The sequence below is a fragment of the Tachypleus tridentatus genome, chromosome 4, assembly GCF_004210375.1.
Source record: "Tachypleus tridentatus isolate NWPU-2018 chromosome 4, ASM421037v1, whole genome shotgun sequence".
Lineage (NCBI taxonomy): Eukaryota > Metazoa > Arthropoda > Merostomata > Xiphosura > Limulidae > Tachypleus > Tachypleus tridentatus.
In genome coordinates this window covers 63,842,638-63,862,304 of record NC_134828.1, presented here as the reverse complement: position 1 = coordinate 63,862,304, position 19,667 = coordinate 63,842,638, and the positions used below count along the sequence as shown (strand labels likewise).

Sequence of the window (19,667 nt, the reverse complement as noted above, 5' to 3'; positions counted from 1 at the left end):
TCATTTTTAAAAATGTGTGGATAGTTGAATTTTACAGCTATAGACATTACCAGTTCTAAAATTCATTGTTTTCAAACTGTTTGAGCTAAAAGTAAGCTTCTTCCAATAAATGCAGAGGCTAGTGATTTGTGGCTTAGACTTATCCATGAACAAGTACTATCTGCACAGGTGAAAAATTTAATGTTTTTCACATTTTCAAGAATGAAGAATAATTACATCAGATCAAAATTCTATAATTAGGCCTAGCAGTTAATAAAACTTATTCTTAAAATTTCAATTGTGATTCTATTTTGCAAGAAATGTGTAAGGATACAAGTTTTCAATATTTTGTGTGGAAAGTGTTAAACCTTGCATTGAGTTGTTGATTTTGAAATAACTAATATCTTATAGAATATGCAGAGTTTTTATTTTTTGCTACATTGTTTAACTCAGCTTGTATTCAGAAAATAAAAAGCCAGTATATATATTGTTTACTGAATTGTTGTGAAAGATCATTTTAAAGGCATTTTATGATATTCCACTGTTTTAGGTTGTCATCTGTAATTTTGCTGTTTACTAAAAAAACTTATTACTTTTGCTTAAGTATATCTTATGTTGATTTTGTTTTCTAGCCTGCAGTGTCCGTTTATTGATGTAAGTAACAGTGCCTCTGATACTGAAGAGCGGTTTGATGAGCCTAAGCTTCTCAAAGCTTTACATTCCCTCATAGAAAGCATTCAGAGAAGAGCTGACTTGTTACAGATCTACCACACGCTTCCTGAACAGGCTGTTAACCCTGATATCAGGTAGGTGTATTTATTGTGCTGAAGGTTCACATGTAAATGTTGTATATTATCCAGCTGAATGGGCCTGGTATTATTCTTAAAGAAAAGTTTTCATAGACATGTTTTAAGTTCGTTTTTTCTTTGTAAGTATTTCTATATTTATACCAGATCAGATTTTTATCTTTTATTCTTAATTATACTTGTATGTATTAAAATATTTTTAAATTTATTCTGTAACTTCATTATTCTAATTCAAGTATTGTCGCACATCGCGGGCGCACACACACACAGACATTGATGAATCCATCCAAGGCAAGGCTCTCCAATTTTTTAAAATCCTCAGTTCTCAGAGTGGTAAATCAGAAAGAAATGTGTTGCTCATGTTAGGTATAAAAGAAAACAGAAATGCACTGTTTTAGACTTTAATTGTCAAATGCTTTGTTTTTTATTACTGCTCTTAGACCTGTTTTGACTTATGACAACATTTTTTGATGTTGAGTGCATGTTAAAGTATCTTGCAGAATTAAAGTAAAAATAATAATTTTAACTATTTCAACATTTGTAACTCAGAAATATTTTATAATTAATATTTTGTCATTTTGTTTATTTCAATGCAATTTGCAAACAAAAAATTAATTTTTATTTATGTTTAGTTTTTATGATTCTGATTTCTAGTCATTATGCAATTGTATATGTTTTTCATGCCAATTTACATCACTGTTAGTAATTGTATTATTGTAGTTCTTAGCTTTCACCATTTTATATCACTGCATGTGGTCTGAACAATTATTAACGTGTGTAGTAGTTACAAGCAACAGTTAAGTCAGTTGTACAGGTTATAAACTATTCACACCTGTCTAAATAAAATGGTTTGAACAGTAAATTATGGTTTATTGAGAAACGTGACTATTTGTACTGGTGTGAACAAAGGATTCTAATAGGAAGTTTAAAAACTCGGAAGCAAAATGAAGATCTGGGAATTTTTTATAGCTTTTTTTTATTTTCATTCATGAAAATTTTAGTGTTAAATTATATCTGATTGAATTAATACTTCAGTAATTTTCTTGAATCACAAGATATCATGTAAGTTTAATTTAGGTTCATCAAGTGTGGTAGACATCAGCAAGAATTGTGATGACTCAAATCCATATTTGATGAATATTTTTGTCAAATTGATATAAAAAAGTAGTGATACATAGCTGAACAAAGGTAATTGTTAACACATTTTGAAAGATGTGGTTGAAGGTCACCATTAAATCTGTTTTTGCTGTTTTTATGGTCATTACAATCATCAAAAAGAAGTAACAAAAAATATTCTCTTTCCATAGGGATCAACTGATTTTACTTAATCTCAAAGTAACCATCGGAGTTTCCATACTATAGCTTTTGATATGCTTTATGCATTATCATGAAATTTGTTAAGCTTTCAGGAAATATTAAGTCTTGTCTACAAATAATATTTACATTTTTATTCAAACTTTTTCATGAATATGTGGGGTTAACTGCTCCAAGTGCAAAATTATTTTCATGTTAACATCAGAATTTTTTTTTTCATCTAAAAATTTTCAAAGTTCATTTGCATAAACTTAAGTTCCTAAAGAAATATCACATCTTTCTATTGTTTTATTTCAGTAAAACTTTGTAATGATCTGTTATTTCCTACAGTCTAACTTAATATGGACTTGGTTGATTTTAACAACATTGTAACCACCATAAACAAGTATGAGATGAATTTAGGTTATCCTTTCATTTGTTCTAGAATAACCACAGATTGTAGAAGGAAACTACAATTGATCAACTAGCTTAAAGTCCTTTTCAGTTGACATCTATCTGTTCATATTTGATTTTGTCCTTTGACCAGTATCTAACTAAATCTCATTGTTGTATTAATTTATTCACATTACCATGTTGAAAGATGTAATATGAGCTGCTTGCAAGGATACCTTATGAATAAGTTGTATTATTATTTTTTATTTAATATAACCTTATCTAATATAACAAGTTTTTAATTCTAATATTTTAGTTACCTTTAGAATAATAGTTAAAGAATATACACAACAAGCAAGAAATAAAATGCCTCCCTCTGAACTCTGTTTTTTGTTCTGTGTACAAAATGATTTCATGTTATGATTTAAAAAAAAATCTTTATCCCAAAATCTCATTATTTGCATATTTCTGAAACCTCATAAATACATTTCAAATGTTTGTTTTCAGTAAAACTATTTTCTGTACTCTAACTATGTGAGGGTTGTCACTTGACCAACCTTATAACTATTGTAAAAAATTAGGAAATAAATATAAATTATGCTTTTTTTGTGCTGGAATGTCTACATGTTATGAGACAAAAATAATGTTTAGTCTAATTAGCTTAGTTTTTAAAATGCTATGTATTTATAAAAATAATTTGTAATAATAAAATTTCTAATAGTATTTTTTATTATTAATTATTTAATCATTATTAAATCATATTTAGTTAAAAATAAGGTCATTTGAGAACTTGGTACTACTTCATGGGGATGTACACCTTGAGCTGCATATAAAAGTACGACAGTCACAGTAAACTTAGTACACTGATATGGTTCAGTCTCATGTTAATTAGTGCCTCTACCATACTGGTGACAGGAATGGTAACTTCAAGAAGTTTTATCTTACTTACCCCCAAATGATAGTGTCTTATTTCCTTATTTTTATTATTATATTTTTCTTATTTCAACATAGGAGAGCAGTCACCTTCCTAAAATTGTCTGCAGGTTGTGAAGGGTGATATAGATGTGGGACATTATGGGCTTGAACACCCTCATCTTGCTCTCCTAATTTCTAATCTAATTGTGTCTATTTCTTTTGTGTGACTAGCGAAATGGAGGTTAAGACTGATAGATGGTGTATCCTCACCGCAATGTGGATTCTACTTCCACAGTTACCTCCAAAAATCTAGGGTACATTTTATAATCACACATTATAGTTTGTACACTTGGATCTTTTTTAAAAAATGCAGTATATTTTGTTTAATTTTAATGTGTTTTGTTTTGGCTTAAGTTATTGCTATAATATTAATAAGAGGTTGGGATTTGCTGTTTTTAACACGGTCCTTCATGATTTTGTGTACTTATCTAACTTCATTTAAATGTATTTATTTAGTTTCACTAATATATGTATTATTATTATTATTATTATTTATTATACTGAACTTCCAGTCAGGCGAAGCTGATGTTGCATAATGTGTGTTGCCATGGTGCACATACTTATGTTAGGTATCCAATAGTATAAAACTGACCATTAGTCTTCTCTGTCTTGGCTTTGTTTTAGTGGATTAGTATTGTAATATACAGCTACATTTCAATTATTAAACTTGTTTTTTTTTTTAAATATATACCGACAAATACAAAAAGTAAAGTAAACAATTATTTCTTCTCGCTATGACCTTTGTGTACTCCCTTGCTGCTGGACATAGGTTGCTAAGCCTTTAAAACTTTTGTACGTGGAGAATGCATAAAACATTTTTTTTTTAGGTTTTATAAATATATAGTTGAATAATCAAAAAATTGTAAATACCCACACTGATACCATAGAATTCTACTGTAATTTATTAAGCTTAATAACTAAGATGTATTTAGATTTAAAAAAATCAGGAACTTCTAGCAGACTGAAAACACAACTTATCTCCTTGAAGTCTTGGATTGAAAAAAATGGTAGCCTTTTCACAGATCAGAAACTGTTGATTGGTTTTTCACATGTTATATAATGATTTAAGTGTATGTAAGGGATTATTTTCAAAAATTAAAAAAGGTGAAGTGGGCAATTGTGTTTAACTCGGTACATAAGCCATATCTCAGCAAAAAAATAAAAAATAAAAAAAATGATGTATTTATTTTATATTCTATATTGGTATTATTAGTAATTTGAGTTTAATTTGTACAAAGTTATAGACTTAATATTTTGGTATCACAAACACATAATTGTAAACGGTGCTGCATTCAACGTACCATATTACTTACTATTTCTGTGTCTATTTATATTTTAAATAAAGAAATAAACTTGCATATAATATTAAATTATGAATTATATTTTACAATGTCATTCCTATCTTTCTGACATAAATTCATCAAATAATAGTTCAATAAAATTTTGAATGGAAGTCAACAAACATGACATGGCCTTTGACCCATGACTCATAGCAAAAGAGTTAAATGAATTTCTACCTGTGACTTAAGAGCCTTGAAATAATTTCCAAAGTTTCTCAATCTGGACATAGTAAAAAACTAAAGTTTTTGAATAGACCTTTAATAGTAAAATCTGAAATAACTTTATTTCATTGTGTGTTTTCAGTAACCAACTACTTTCTATATCTGTGAATGTTGAATTTAAAAGATGGTCAGCATAATGAGGTCAAAAGAAACTACATTTGTATTTAATTAAATGCCACAATATAATTTCAACCTCTGGGTTGTTAAAAATGGTTTTGTAGTGTATTTTATGGCATTTTCTTTACATAGATATACTATAGTAGAATTAGTGTTATATAGTGGGAAATTAAAGGTTTATCAGTAGTGATATATCTTATTTGATAATATTTGTAATAACTATTTAAAAAGCATTTGGATATTATCATATTATCAATATTTAAAAAATGAAAGGGGTTTAGTTAAGATTCACATTTCACATCAACACATGCATTCACTAATATTAGGGATTTGATTCATCACAATGGACATAGCAGATAGCCTGATGTGGCTTTGCTATAAGAAAATACACACAATATCCTGTTTATGTTATGAGATGATAACCACAACATACACTTAAAAGTTATCAAGTTTGAAATAATGGTAGTTTCTATGTGACCAGATGTTTTACCTGGTACACTTTGTTAATGCAGTTATTGTGTCAGTCTAATAACTTGTGCCCTTGGTGTGGATTTCTGTATGTGGTGAGGGGACCTCCCAGGGAAGGTTCTGTTCTTTCAGGTTACCTCCTCTGGGATCTAAACATTCACCCAGGTGTTTGCTGTGAAGGGCTTGAAAGGATCATCGTGGTTGAGGGGTCCAACCCTAACACACCACTTTGGCCTTGAATTCCTGTAGACGGGCAGCCTTTTGGTGGCTCCCTTTGGTCAGTCGGCTGCTCCACTTGGACTAGGATCAACCAAGTACCAGTGTTGGAAGTTCTCAATGGGTGTTGTGGACATTGTGTCTGATGCTGGTGTTTGGGTATAGTGCTCACGAAATCCTGGAGTTGCTGCAGTGTCCTTGCTTGACATTGTAATGCGTCTCTTCGTAGGGATCAATGGGCACTGAAATTTTCTTTTTTCTTATGGATCCTTAAAATAAAAATTTAAATAAAATAGTGAAAAAACAGTCAATAGGTAAATGACCATGTCTTGAAGACTGATCAGCAAGCTTCAACACCTGTACCACCAGATGTACCTCATTTTCTCATCCAACATTCTCTTTCAGAGAAACCTTTAGGGCAAATGGTCCCCCTTTTCTTTTCAGAAGCGACTGGAGGGATTTGCTGGCTCTCCAAAGTCAGTAAAGAAGCTTCGATCTGGAGACATATTGGTTGAAACATCCACATCCCAATAAAGTGAATTCCTCTTGAATTCAAAGGCAATTGGGAATATACCTATTGAGGTTACACCTCGTGCTACTTTGAACTCATCACGAGGAGTTATTGTTGAGGGATTTGAAGAACGTCCCCAAATCGGAGATTCTCGCTGGTTTCACCACTCAAGGAGTTTCTGCAGTGAGGCGCATCTCCACTCACAAAGATGGAGTTACACTGCCGACAGATATCCTCGTTTTGACATTTACATTACCACCTGCCACCATCAAGGCAGGTTATCTAAATTGCAGGGTAAGGCCGTACATTCATAACCCTCTCTGATGTTTTTAGTGTCAGAGGTTCGGTTACTCAAACACCTCATGTCGTCCCCTGACAAGTACTCCTTGTGGTGGCAAGGACCATGATGCCTATGAGTGTGAAATGGACCCACATTGTTTCAACTGCAATGGTTCTCACCCTTCCTACTTTCGTTCTTGCCCTAAATGGTTGGAGGAAAAAGAGGTGCAGCGTTTGAAAATGACTCATAACATTAGGTATCCTGAGGCTCGGAAATTGCTGCTTCATCTCGGACATGTGCTGCTGCACTTCATTCCACAACTACAGTGGGAGCGCAGACAGATCTCTCTGTGGCTCCAAGAGAATCGTTCTCTAAACAAATGAAAAGCCTTATGACCTCCATGGTTAAAAAACTTGATGAATCAACTTCTACACCAATCTCTGTTCCTCCCATACATTCCAACAAACCCCAAGATCCACCTCCTTTGGTTCCAGGTACAGGCATTTATTTGGATACATCTTTTTCTCCCACCCCAAGATGCAAAACAATCATTTGTTCGCATCCTCAGTCACTGGAATCCCCTTCCAACAACAAAGACCTGCCCAATCGGCCCAGGGCAGGATTCATGGAAGTCGATAGACCTGTCCCGAATAAGGAAAGTAAGGAAAAACGACATGATCATAAACAGAAGAGTTCTCTGCCCAATTTGCCAACACATAAATAAAAATGGCCACTCTGATTCAATGGAACTGTTGAGGTTTATGTTCTAATCTGGATGACATCAAAAACTGATTGCTTCCTACCATCCTGTTTGTCTCTCCTTACAGGAAACATTTCTGAAACCTGCCAATACAGTCACCTTTTGGCAGTTTTCTTTTACAGAAATGACAGGCTGTATGATGGATGAATGTACAGAGGGATGGCATTGTTGGTTAATCAGCATGTGCCCCTTCTGTTTTTGTCACTCAACACACCCTTGGAGGTTGTAGCCATCTGTGTTTTCTTGGGTCATACCATCACTGTTTGTTCTCTCTACCTGTCACCTGGAGAGACATATGATCAATCAGACCTTGATGCTCTCAATGAACAGTTGCTGTCTCCCTTTTTAATCCTGGGGGATTTTAATGGACATCATCCTCTCTGGGGAGGTGCTGTTATTGATAGGAGGGGTTGCTCTGTAGAGCATATGCTCTCTGATCACAACCTTTCTCTTTTCATTACTGCTTCTTCTACTTATTTCTATGTGCTTAGTCAGTCCTTTACTGCTATTGATCTCTCAGTTTGCTCCCCTTCATTATTCTCCCATTTTACATGGAGGGTTGACAATAATCCACGAGGCAGTGATCATTTTCCTATACTTTTGAGAGAGACTGGCCATGGTTGATGCCAACTAACCTGCATGCCCCAATGGAAGCTGGATCAGGTAGACTGGTCTACTATCACTGCTCTCACAGAACTTGATGCTGCCATCGTCTGTCAGCCATCAGAAGAGGACTGTATGGCAGCAGTAACTGATTGTATTATTCAAGCAACTGCTCAATGTATTCCTAAAACCTTGACACGTTTTCCATTATTTCCTTGTCCGTGGTGGAATCTTGCTTGCCACATGGCATGGGAGGCTCAATAACGGGCCTGGGATACTTTCCATAGATATCCCACACTTTCAAACCGCACTGCTTTCCAGCAGGCCCATGCACATGCTAGATGGGTAAGACATCAAAGCCAAAAGGAATCTTGGATTAAGTTCACAACTGGCATATATTCTACTACCAGTTCCTAAGTCATATGGGACAGGGTTCGAAAGATCAGTAGGCACTACAATTCTGTCCCCCTCTTGATCTTACTCTCTGATGGTCAAGAAGTAGCTGATGTCCGTAGCATCACCAATACTCTAGGTGAAAGCTTTTGCTGCATATGTAGCACTTCTGCTTATTCCTCCACCTTCTGGGCCATCAAGACTTGGGCAGAGCATTCACCTCTTTCCTTCAGAACTGACTGTCTCTATGACTATAATCGTCCCTTTACACTGGTGGAACTGAAACTGGCCCTTCATCAGTCTGGCAGTTCATCTGTTGAACCAGATGATGTACACTATGACATGCTGCACAATCTATCTTCTGCTTTTCTTGATATTCTTCTCATTGTTTTTAACCGGATCTGGCAGGAGAATGTTTTTCCTAATGCCTAGCACCAGGCTATTATCTTACCTTTCTCTGAGCCTGGGAAAGATCCCAAGATTCCTTCAAACTACTATCCAATTGCTTTGATGAGCTTTCTCTGTGAGACCTTAGAGAGGATGGTTAATGCTTGTCTTGTTTGGTTCCTTGAATCAAACAATCTTCTATCGCCCACCCAATGTGGGTTCTGATGACAGCACTTCACCATGGGACCACCTGATTCGACTTGAAGAAACTTCAATGAGAGAAGGCTTATGACACAAAATGGAGTTATGGCATTTTGTGAGACTTCCATATATATGGATTACGTGGCCATTTACCCATTTTTATTAAATTTTTAATAGATAGGAAGTTCTCGTTGGTCGACACTTTCCCATACTTTTCTACAGGAACTTGGAGACCCTTAGGGCTGTGTTTTGAGTGTCGGACTTTTCGGTATAAAGATTAATGTCATCACTGAGAAACTCCCTCTCACTGTTGCAAACGGGCTGTATGTCGACGACTTTCACATCTCATGTCAGTCGTCGAACGAGAGATATATTGAGCAGCAACTACAAACTACTCTCTATTGTGTATTGTAGTGGACCCGGCTTTAATTTCCCTCTGAAACCGTTTGCATGCACTTTTGTCACCAACGGTGTATTCACCCTGATCTTGAACTCCATATCGGTGAGGTTTCGCTGCCTATGGTCCCTGAGACCAAGTTCTTGGGGCTTATCTTTTACTGCAAGCTGACCTTTATATCACACATTAAGCAGCTATGGGTCAAATGCACAAGAGCACTGAACATCCTCTGTGTCCTCTTTACCACCAGTTGGGGAGTGGATCTATATTCTGTGTTAAAGATATATGGATCACTGGTCTATGGCTCTGACAGACCCTCGCCTCAAAGATGCTGGACCCCATTCATCATGAAGGACTGCAACTTTGCACTGGGGTTTTCCGCACCTCCCAGGTCAGAGCTTATATGTTTTAAATGCTGTTTTGTTTTACCTTCATTTCCTTTTATGAATTTTACTGCATTTACTTTTATCTTTTTACTGGACATTTGGCAAACTCTTATTACACTTTTGCTTCATGTCTTTTAAAACTCATTACTTTTTGGAAATGACCATAACTACACATAACCCAGAACCAGGACTGAAAAGGCCAACTTCAGGTGACTGACATTGGTTCTTGTACTTACCTGTTAGCCTTTCTGATGGGCTATGATAATTACCATTATGCTACAGAAAGTCTTTTACAACTACTCTTACTGTGATTTCTCTCTTAACATTGTAGACTAGATGTCAACATTGGGTTTATGCTATTTATGTTTTTAAATGCTGTTTTGGTTTACCTTCATTTCCTTTTATGAATTTTACTACATTTACTTTATTTTTTCCTTTTTACCGAATGTTTGGCGCAGATAGCCTAGCTGCTTTGTGCCATAAAACACTAAATCAACCAACTACTAACTTGTGAATATAGAGATTTGAAATTACTCCTGGAAAAGTCTTAATTTTGTTACCTGTAAAGTGTATGCACCTTTTTAGCAGAGAAAGATCTTTTCCAATAACGGGATACCTTGTTAAAATATTTGTTAAGAGCAACAGTAACTAGACCATTGTTGCTTTTATAGAAGAACAAAATATAAAAGACTGCTTCCATCTTTTGTGAATGCTAAAATATTTTTCTCTTTATCAGGTTTTCATCTTTCACATTATATTATAGAGAAAAAATTTGAATTTTACAAAAGCACTTGGAATATTTTAAATAACTGTTTGGAAACTAAGTTTTTAATGTATAAATTTTTTCTGGAAAACTAGACTGCTGAAAATGCTTTTTGAGTAAAATTACTTTACACTGTGTTTGTCAAACTTAAATGTGTTACATTCAGTCAGTCTAGCCAAGATGATGAGAGCTGATTGTTGTAGATGTCTTTTTTTGTTTATTGTGAACTAATGTATTGCCACATTAGTGTTGTATAATCTTTTAAGTGTACCGACTTATGTGCCATATACGGTGATATATATGTCAATACACCTGCTTTAAAAAAGAAAATAACCATATATTACATGTAGGTGTGATATAAAGAAAAATTGATGAAGAGAAAAATCTTTTATCACTCTTTCCATTCTCATTCTATCATAAAAAGGTGTTAATGCAGATTTTCTATTTGATTCCATTGTTCAAATTTTGTAGTATTTTTAAAATGTAACATGATTTAAGTATATTCACATTTTACCAAGTAAAGTTTGTGTTGGAAAGATTATGTTGACATGCTAGACTTTCAAAGTTTCTGTATGTGTGTTCATACAGTTGTCTAAGAGGTGAGTGGAGGTGTTTCATTTCTCGTGTAGACATTTTAATTCTAGAAAAATATTAATATTAATCAGAATCATGAAATTATCTAACTTGGTGAACTAAATTAAGTTGTTTGTTGTTTGTAACTATTTAAAAAAAATGTACTTCATTTTGACTATTGTTAATGATCTACTCTACTTAAAGGTTTCCTGTTGATATTAACTTCAATTGCATAATTTTTACTTTGAGGTTTGAGAAATAACAGCAATCAAGGAGTGGTTTTTATATCATTATTCTAAAATTAAAATTGTACATGAGTAAATTGTCTCCAATCACCTCTTAGACAGTTGTATGAATACATGTACAGAAATTTTGGAAGCCTGGCACGTAACTGTTATCAGGTGGAGAACAGTATTTTATAACAAATATTAAAACACAATATTACTGAAAACATCTTTAACTGGAGATATTTCTGAATTAACAACCCATTAACTGCCAGTTCTCTGTATAGGTTACAGTTTCCCTCTGGCAGTTGAATGCAAGTGTGCTATATATGGTGTAGAGCTTGCAAACATTGAGAGTGTTTAGAGCAGCTGCAGCTGATGAGTTAAAGATGTCTTTTGTAGATAAATAATAGTCCTAATTACTGATAACTTATAATAAAAAGAAAACTGTATACATTATAACTAATAAGTAACATACATTAATGTAGCTAATTCTCCAAAATTACAAGAAAGTACATAATGTCTTATGAAGTCAGCACCCAAGGAAAATAAAATCTATAATGATCAAAATGCTTTGAATGAAAAGTTAACTAGCCCATTACTTATTCTATTTTAGGCCATAAACACATTAAAATCTTCAAAGATTCTGTTGAAAGTTATATTTTATGACTGTTAATTCAAATCTATATGTCTATCATAATTTTATTTATTTTAGGATCATCATGTGCATGCTGTGTGGAGATCCTTACACTGTTGAGCATGTCCTTGGGCCACTTCTTAGTCACCAGTGCTGCTTCTTTTCTTCACCTTATACTATTACTTTAGAAACTTATTTGGGTGACTGCAAACGAAGTGTTGAGGTACGGGTTACTTCCTACCATGGGGCCAATGCTTTCAGAGAAGAACTTGTTCATGGGTTCATTCTGGTTTATTCCACTAAAAGAAAAGCTTCACTTAGTACCTTAAGGTAGGAAAAGGATAGTGGTGAGTTTAATATATTTACAAAAATTAAGTTTCATAAATATTTATTGTTTAATTGTTTAAAAGTTTCTATGTTACAATTATCTATGGAGAAAACATCAGACTTGTTTCTTAGAAGAGAATTACATCCATCCATATTGAATAGTAAATCAATAATCCAAGATTTATTGTAGTTTCTTGTTTTCCCTTGAATTTGGTTTTGATATCATACATTCTAGAAGAAATGAAAAGTACTGTGAGAACAAAAAATATTTCTATGGTCAACATGAAACTTTTGTTTTATTTATGTATCAAAAATAGATCACTTTTAATCATAACAGCCCTTTCATGTTATGCATGGGAACATATGATTACGTAGATATTTTTCTTTTACAGTGCATTTTCAATGAACATTCCAAATATCCCAGTCCAGATTTTGGCTGTCACAGAAACAGGTAGTGCAAATGCTTTTTTCTCAAGTGATCTGTCACATCAGCTAATAACGGAGGGGAATGCCATAGCTGATAAATTACAAGCTCACTTTATGACTTCAGTATCTACATGCCAACAAAAGAGTAAGTTTTTGTATTGATGATAACATGTACTTAGAATTAGAGTATTGCTGTTTATACTTCAAGAATGTATTATTGGTTTTATGATAAGATGTTATGTAATGTTATCATTGGTTGTTTTGCAGAGAAAATAAATTTCAATGCTTGTTTTGTCATTTGAAATGAAAAATTAAATATGAAATAATTGTATTTTTAAAATGTCTGTTATGAAAATACATTAATTTTTTAAAATTATTTTTTCTGTTGTAAATTTTATTTGCAGATGATTACATCTTAATGTATGTATATTTGCATATAATTTTAATAACTGTGTGTTCACATAAGTTTTTGAATAGTGTATAACAGTAAGAATTTGAGTGAAAGGTGCTATTACTTCTATGTAAAATATTTCATGTATACGTTTGAACTTTTATTAATTTTGTACATACGTGTGTGTGTGATGTTTGAAATATCTTGGAAATGGAAAAATAGCAGTTACCTTTATGGGCTTAGGTAAGAAGAAATGTAATTTATAAATTGCTGTACCCTGGCATATGTCTGTGAAAAACTTAAAAACAAAGCATTTGTGTTGGTATTTCATGGTTGCAGCTTTTTTATTTTTAAAGCTGCATTCTACACACCATTTTTCAAGGAGGTGTCAGAGAGGAAGCCTCAGATAGAAAAAGCCTTCAGCATGGATGATTCAGATTATTCTTTGGAAAGCTTCATACCTGTACCACCCCCAGTTCCATCTCGACAAGAGTCATATCACATACGAAGTGGATCACTAGAAGATGGGTAAGGTTAATGTTGTTCAGGAAAGTTAAGTTGAAGAATATTTTGTGATGTAGTTTGATGTTTTTAGCCCAATATTTTACATTTTAAACAGTGTTACAGAAAAAAAAAGTGAAAATGACCATTTCAGCAAGTTATAGTTAAAGACATGCATTTTATTAGAGGCTTCATTACATACAGCTTTGGTGCCTATAAGCAAAACCATCCAGGTATGGTACAAACATTAGCATTGGTTGATTACTTCATACATGTACCATCTGTCATGGGTTTTGAAAAATATTTTGCATATTACTGTTACTCATTTCCAAAATTTGAATTAAAGAAATGTTGATTTTTTCTTAACAATATAGTTATAGTTTGGTATCAAGTAGAATGAAAGTTATAAAAACAATTGTACATTGATGATTTCACTGCAGTTAGTGTTAGGGTAGAAAAACAACAGATAAAACATTTACAAAAAAACTTTTGAGATCCATATAAGAGGTTTTAAATGCTATAATAGTGAAATATGAAAACTAAAATCAAAATTATTTTTTTATTCTGAAATGAAACTCAAATTTTTCTCAAATTGATTCAATAAAGGCTTCATAAATTTACAGACAAATCTGTAGTAAAAATATTTTATTAAAAATCTGATTTTTTGTGTACAGCAAACTTCTAATATTTACTAAAAACTTGTTATTTCATGAATCCACAAATTGAGAGATACAGTATGTATAGCTTTACTGTTATAGGTGCTTTACAAAGTTAGTCAAACTGTTGGAGTTTGTATACAGATGGTTACAGTTTTATTTTTTCAAATATGGTGATTGTGTTATAGAATGAGTTCTTGTCAGTGGTAATTGGAGACCAGAACTTTAAGAGGGAAATTAATGTTTTTCTGAAAGTAAGGGAGATGATTCATCAGTACTAGTGTCACTAAATTCACTTTTATCACTATCTGCATAGATTGTTCTAGATTTGTATTTGTCTACATCCATCATTTATGCCAAGATATCTGGATTATGATTTTAATTATTTAAAGAGATTTGTGTCCAGTAGTTTATGAACACTTCTGTTCTGTAAATAAAGCAAAAGTTAAAGATTTGTTGTATCTAACAAAATACTATATAAGCAGTTCTAGTGTATAATGGGCATTGTAGGCAGCATGTAACATAATTTCTGAAAGCCATTAAAGTTCATTAATAAAACATCACTTATACAGTTAATAAATTATTCCTTTATTTCTTTTATTCTTTTAAGTAAAAATAATTCATTTTTAAATCTTCATTGAGGAAAATATGATTTAAAGTTCCTTTTTCAATACATCTGAAGACACTGAACATGTACAGTCTGCATATGGCATCTTTAATTAAAGTATTGAAGTACTAAAATAATTTCAGTTCTTTTGGTCAAATCCTAGTGATGTCATCTTGAAAAAAGTATTAGATTGATGCTTTTATTTAGTGCACATATATATTCATATTACAGTTTGTTCCAGAGACCATAGAATACTAGAGTAGGGGGCAGATATGGTAGTAAATGTTATGAAAGCTCAGTTTACTTGTCCTGAAAAAATTATATGGATGATTTAGAGTTCTGTGTTATATACTGAAACAACATGTGTGTGTGTGTCATATATATATCTGTATTTTAGTTCTTAAAACATACTTTTTTTTTTACTAACAAATGAATTTGAAATTTCATTTAGTCTTACAAAAGTATTCTTTTATGGAAAGAATTACATTTAGGATTTTTTTGTGAAGTTTACTGTGCAGAAGATTTTTCCTGATATTTTCCTTTGTTGGGAAATAACAGAAGGTTTTGTTAGTCTTTGACATTAATTCATTTAAGATATTTTTAGGACTTAGTGATAATTGTATTAAAATTTGTTGTTGTAGGTTATTTCAGGAAGCTTTTTAATGATACTTGATTTAATGTGAGATTTCATAGAAAAATGCATAAAGATCTCGGTTGGATACTTAATTTTAATGAACTTGTATTGAGCATTCCAAGAAAAATTTGATAATGAGAAACCCACTTCTTATAAGATAATTTTGAGATGACTTGACTAGGTAATGAAAAACTTTATAATAGACACTATATTTTGACAAGATTTTATCCTCAGGTACAAGTTTACAGAAGTCACATGATTGAATATTGCTTCACAGTATAATATAGGTATCTTGGTACCAAAGGTTGTTGATTTAAGGTGAGGCTGTTTTCTTCAATTTTTATTTTGCATTTATTGATGTTTGTTTCTTTTTTCAGAGTTAGTGTTTTGCATGGGTATACTTTGGTTTTTTTGAATTTCAATGGTGGTAAACATGGAAGGTTTTTTTTTTCATTATGTCCAATGAATCTGTTTTCCTGTTTTCTAACTACTTCTCTGTAAAATTCTGGACAGCTATTGCATGTTATTTTATAAATGATATAGAAATTGTGATTTTGTGTAATTTTTATTTAATAATGATTTTAGTTTAGTGCTGGTTTTTTTTCATAAATTTAATATCAACTTGAGTTTTATGTTTAATACTATGTCTTTTCCAAGTGTTAATTATTTTTGAGCTGATATCTGGGATAAATGGTAAACTGCAGTATAATGTTGTGTTATTTTGGTGTATTGCTGTCATTATTGTTTGCAAGTTGAGTTTTGAGGTTTTTGTACTGGTGGTTGTCTGGAAAAGCTTTTACAATGGTTAGATGAAATAATTTGGTGTAAATGAAAGAATGCTTTATAGAGTTGAATTCTTCATATCTGTTCTCAGTTGAGCAAAGTCTTGAAGCTGTGTGTATAAGATTTTTAGGGTATTAATATTTTATTTGGATATGTGGGTGGAATTCCTGGGTATGTAGGAGGTGGTCTACCTAAGTGATTTTTTTGGTGAATTTTAGTTTTGAAATGTGTGTTGATTCTAATAATGTTGAGGTTAAAAAAATACAACCATTTGTTATTTCTGTGTTCAGTGGTGAATTTAATGTTAGGGTAAATGGGGTTTATTTCCTATAGAAGTGAAATTGGCAAAAGTGTCATTAACATATTTGTACCATTATATGGGATGATAAAATGCAAATTTGTATGGCTTGTGTTTCAATTTGAATCATAAACATGTTGGCAAGAACAATTGAAACAAGGTTGACCATCTGTTTGAAAAAGTTTTTGTTGTTGATAATGAAGTTGGTTTTTGTTATGAATTCTAAAAGGGAAATGAAAAGTGCATTGGGGATATGAATTAAAGGATTTGGGTCACTACTGCAGAGATCGAGTGCAACATTACAGGGTTATCTGATGAGAACTTTTGTGAAAAGCAATACAACCTTAAAGCTAGCCATTAAAGCTTTGGGAGTTAATTTCTTTAATGTGTTTGTAAGGCCAAAGACATCTTTAAAAAAGAAACCTACAGAAGTCATGTAAGGTGTGAAGGCTTAGGCTATGTATTAGTGAAGATTATAGTTAAAGTAGTCATAATTGGATAGTATAGGGCAATTTTTTGTGTATGGTTTGAAAATGCCATGAAGCTGTGGCTTGCATGAATCAGTTTTCCTTAAATAAAAAATATCTTCAGGAATCAAGTTGTTTTTCTTCATTTGTGATAGGGTTTTGTTTTAGTTGTTTTTCATATGGGTTTGTTGGGTTGTTTGGGATGGGCTTAGGTCTCTTATTGTGTGAAAGGATGCTCATTTTGTTGATGTGATCTGTGTTGTGCAAGAATATAGTGTTGTTGCCTTTGTCAGCTTTTAAAATTTTGATGTTGGTATCTTTTTTCAGATTGTAGATGCAATTTCTCATTTTTTGAGATTTTTTCATAGTTTACAGGTCTGGATAACAACAGTGGTTTTGCTTGAGAAAGTGACTTGTCAAACAGTTAGTATTTGGTCAGTTTTATTAAGTGGATATGGCATAATGTCCAACATTCAATTACTGTTATTGAAAATATTCTGAAGATCAGTAAATGCTGAGTTGATACATACACAATAAAAAAAAAACTTCACTTGTGAAGTGTAGTACATTACTTTGTCAGAATGAAATTATGGTTGTTTCAGTAATCAGATTACACTTGTTACTCATGTTTCAGCATTTAGTGTGTGTATGTGTATTGAAATGTTATCCTTGTTTTATGTAGCAAATTTACTTTTTGATGCAAATAATTTATGTAGTTTTTTATCCACTACTAATTTTTCAATTTGATATAATTTATACCTAAGTTATTTGAACATTGAAAGTTTCATGAGTTGTCACAAAAAGCTTTAGAGGTTAGTAACATAGCATGTAACACAAAAGCCAATTCATATACTGTTTGCAACTTCAATTTAATTTGTTGATCATTCAACATATTGAATTCTTTTGGAGAGAGAAGTGAAGTATTCCTGAAGTAAGCCAATGGATTTTCAGATTGGCTTTTTACTGTGAAATTTTGAGTTAGTAACTTTTTGTTAATATTATTATTTTGTTAGGTTTGAGAAACTTTTGAACACAGTTCTGAACAGTAAGTTACTTATGTGTTTGTTAATTGAAACAATATTTTCTATTATAACTTTGAAAGCCTCTTTCTTTTGTGCTATAGAGTGGATTCTGAAGGTGTGTATGAACAGTTACCAGTGGATAGTGGTCATGGTCCTGATGATGAAACAATTTCGCCCACATCTTATTTAGATGACCCTCCTTTAAGCCCAAGTGATGATAGTGATTTATTCACTAATGCATGCAACCAGGAAAATGGTGAACATTTAGTGAAACCTAGCCAGTTAAAAAATAGAAGAAGTTTTCAAGCAGGTAGGTGGAATAAAGTAAAAGTTTAACTAGTGCAATAACTTTTTTTCTCATATGAATCAATCATAAGTCTTTTATTTTTTATTGATATTGTTATTTTTAATGACATACAAACATTTTTGGTAATAACAAATTTGGTGAGCAAAATGAAAGAAGAAGGGTAATTAAAGTGCTGCACACAATATTAGAATACATGGAAACTTGTGAACTGTTGCATCAGAAATGTACTGTGCTGCCTGCTGGATTTAAAATATAGACCTGGATTTCTGTGTTTGGCAGTTGTTGGGGAAAACATAACATTTATGATGCTGTAGTTCACCACTTTCCATGTGTATCACATTATAGAGCGAGATTTTTTTATTTGCCCTCTAAATGTTGGGCATCTCGTGTTAAATCAATGTCTTGAATCTTAAATATTTTTAGCATATGTATTTAACTTTATCTCAAAATACAAGATCTTTTAGTACTTTTATGATCTTCAACAACAGCAAAATTTGTATGGATTACTTTGGTAAATTAAATTTCTTGTGTTTTCAGAATTGCATTCCATTGGTATATTATTATATTAATCAATAGTCTATTTACCATTTTTCTGTTATTGAAATGCTTTTGCATGAAGTTGTGAATGATATTCTACATTAAGTTTCTTGACTTGAGTATTTAAATTGTAATGCTACTGAGCTGTGACAAAAAAAACAAAAAACAGAAAATGTTTGGGAAGACATTAGGTAACAATTTATTTTTCTTATTTTAAACTAAATTACTAAGCATCTGTTTACCATGGTTACACCAGAAATTAGTGCTCACTTACAATAAACTCAGTAATGCAAATATTTGTAATATAACATAGCTGTTAGTGATGGATGAGTTATTATTTATTCTGAAAAGGATTCTTATTGCTAACTGAATAATGAAGGAATAAAACAATCACAAATTGCAAGATCATCCATACACATACCTCTGAAAGCATAGTTATTTTATGTGGTGTTTTTTAATGAAAGTAATTTTATTTAATCCTGTATATACAGATAGTCAAAAATGCATATGTCACAACCTTCCATGGATTTCAGAATTTAACTGCAGAACTTTATTACAAATTTCTCAGTACACTCAGCATCCAAATATAGTTTGTAATTGGAATTTTCATATTATATAAGGTATACATTCTTAATTTCAAAAGTAAATATTTAAATGAATTTCCAGCCTGCAAATTTCTGAATATTGTTTTCTTTTTATCCATATGTGATCTTATAACTGTTCCCATAACTTACACATTTATGCTATAGATACCCATGAGCTAAAACATTATTTTTTTAGCTTCTGA

The 19,667-nt window shown here is 32.1% G+C and overlaps 1 protein-coding gene across 1 annotated transcript in view; it reads left to right on the top strand.

Moving 5' to 3' along the window:
* Window positions 1-19,667, top strand: part of LOC143249282 (rho GTPase-activating protein 190-like) — a 119,902-nt gene that overhangs the window by 42,369 nt on the left and 57,866 nt on the right. The window contains 5 exon segments of the mRNA XM_076498845.1: window positions 612-785; window positions 12,003-12,254; window positions 12,644-12,822; window positions 13,425-13,596; window positions 18,138-18,346. Of these exon segments, the coding sequence (XP_076354960.1) occupies window positions 612-785; window positions 12,003-12,254; window positions 12,644-12,822; window positions 13,425-13,596; window positions 18,138-18,346 (986 nt within the window).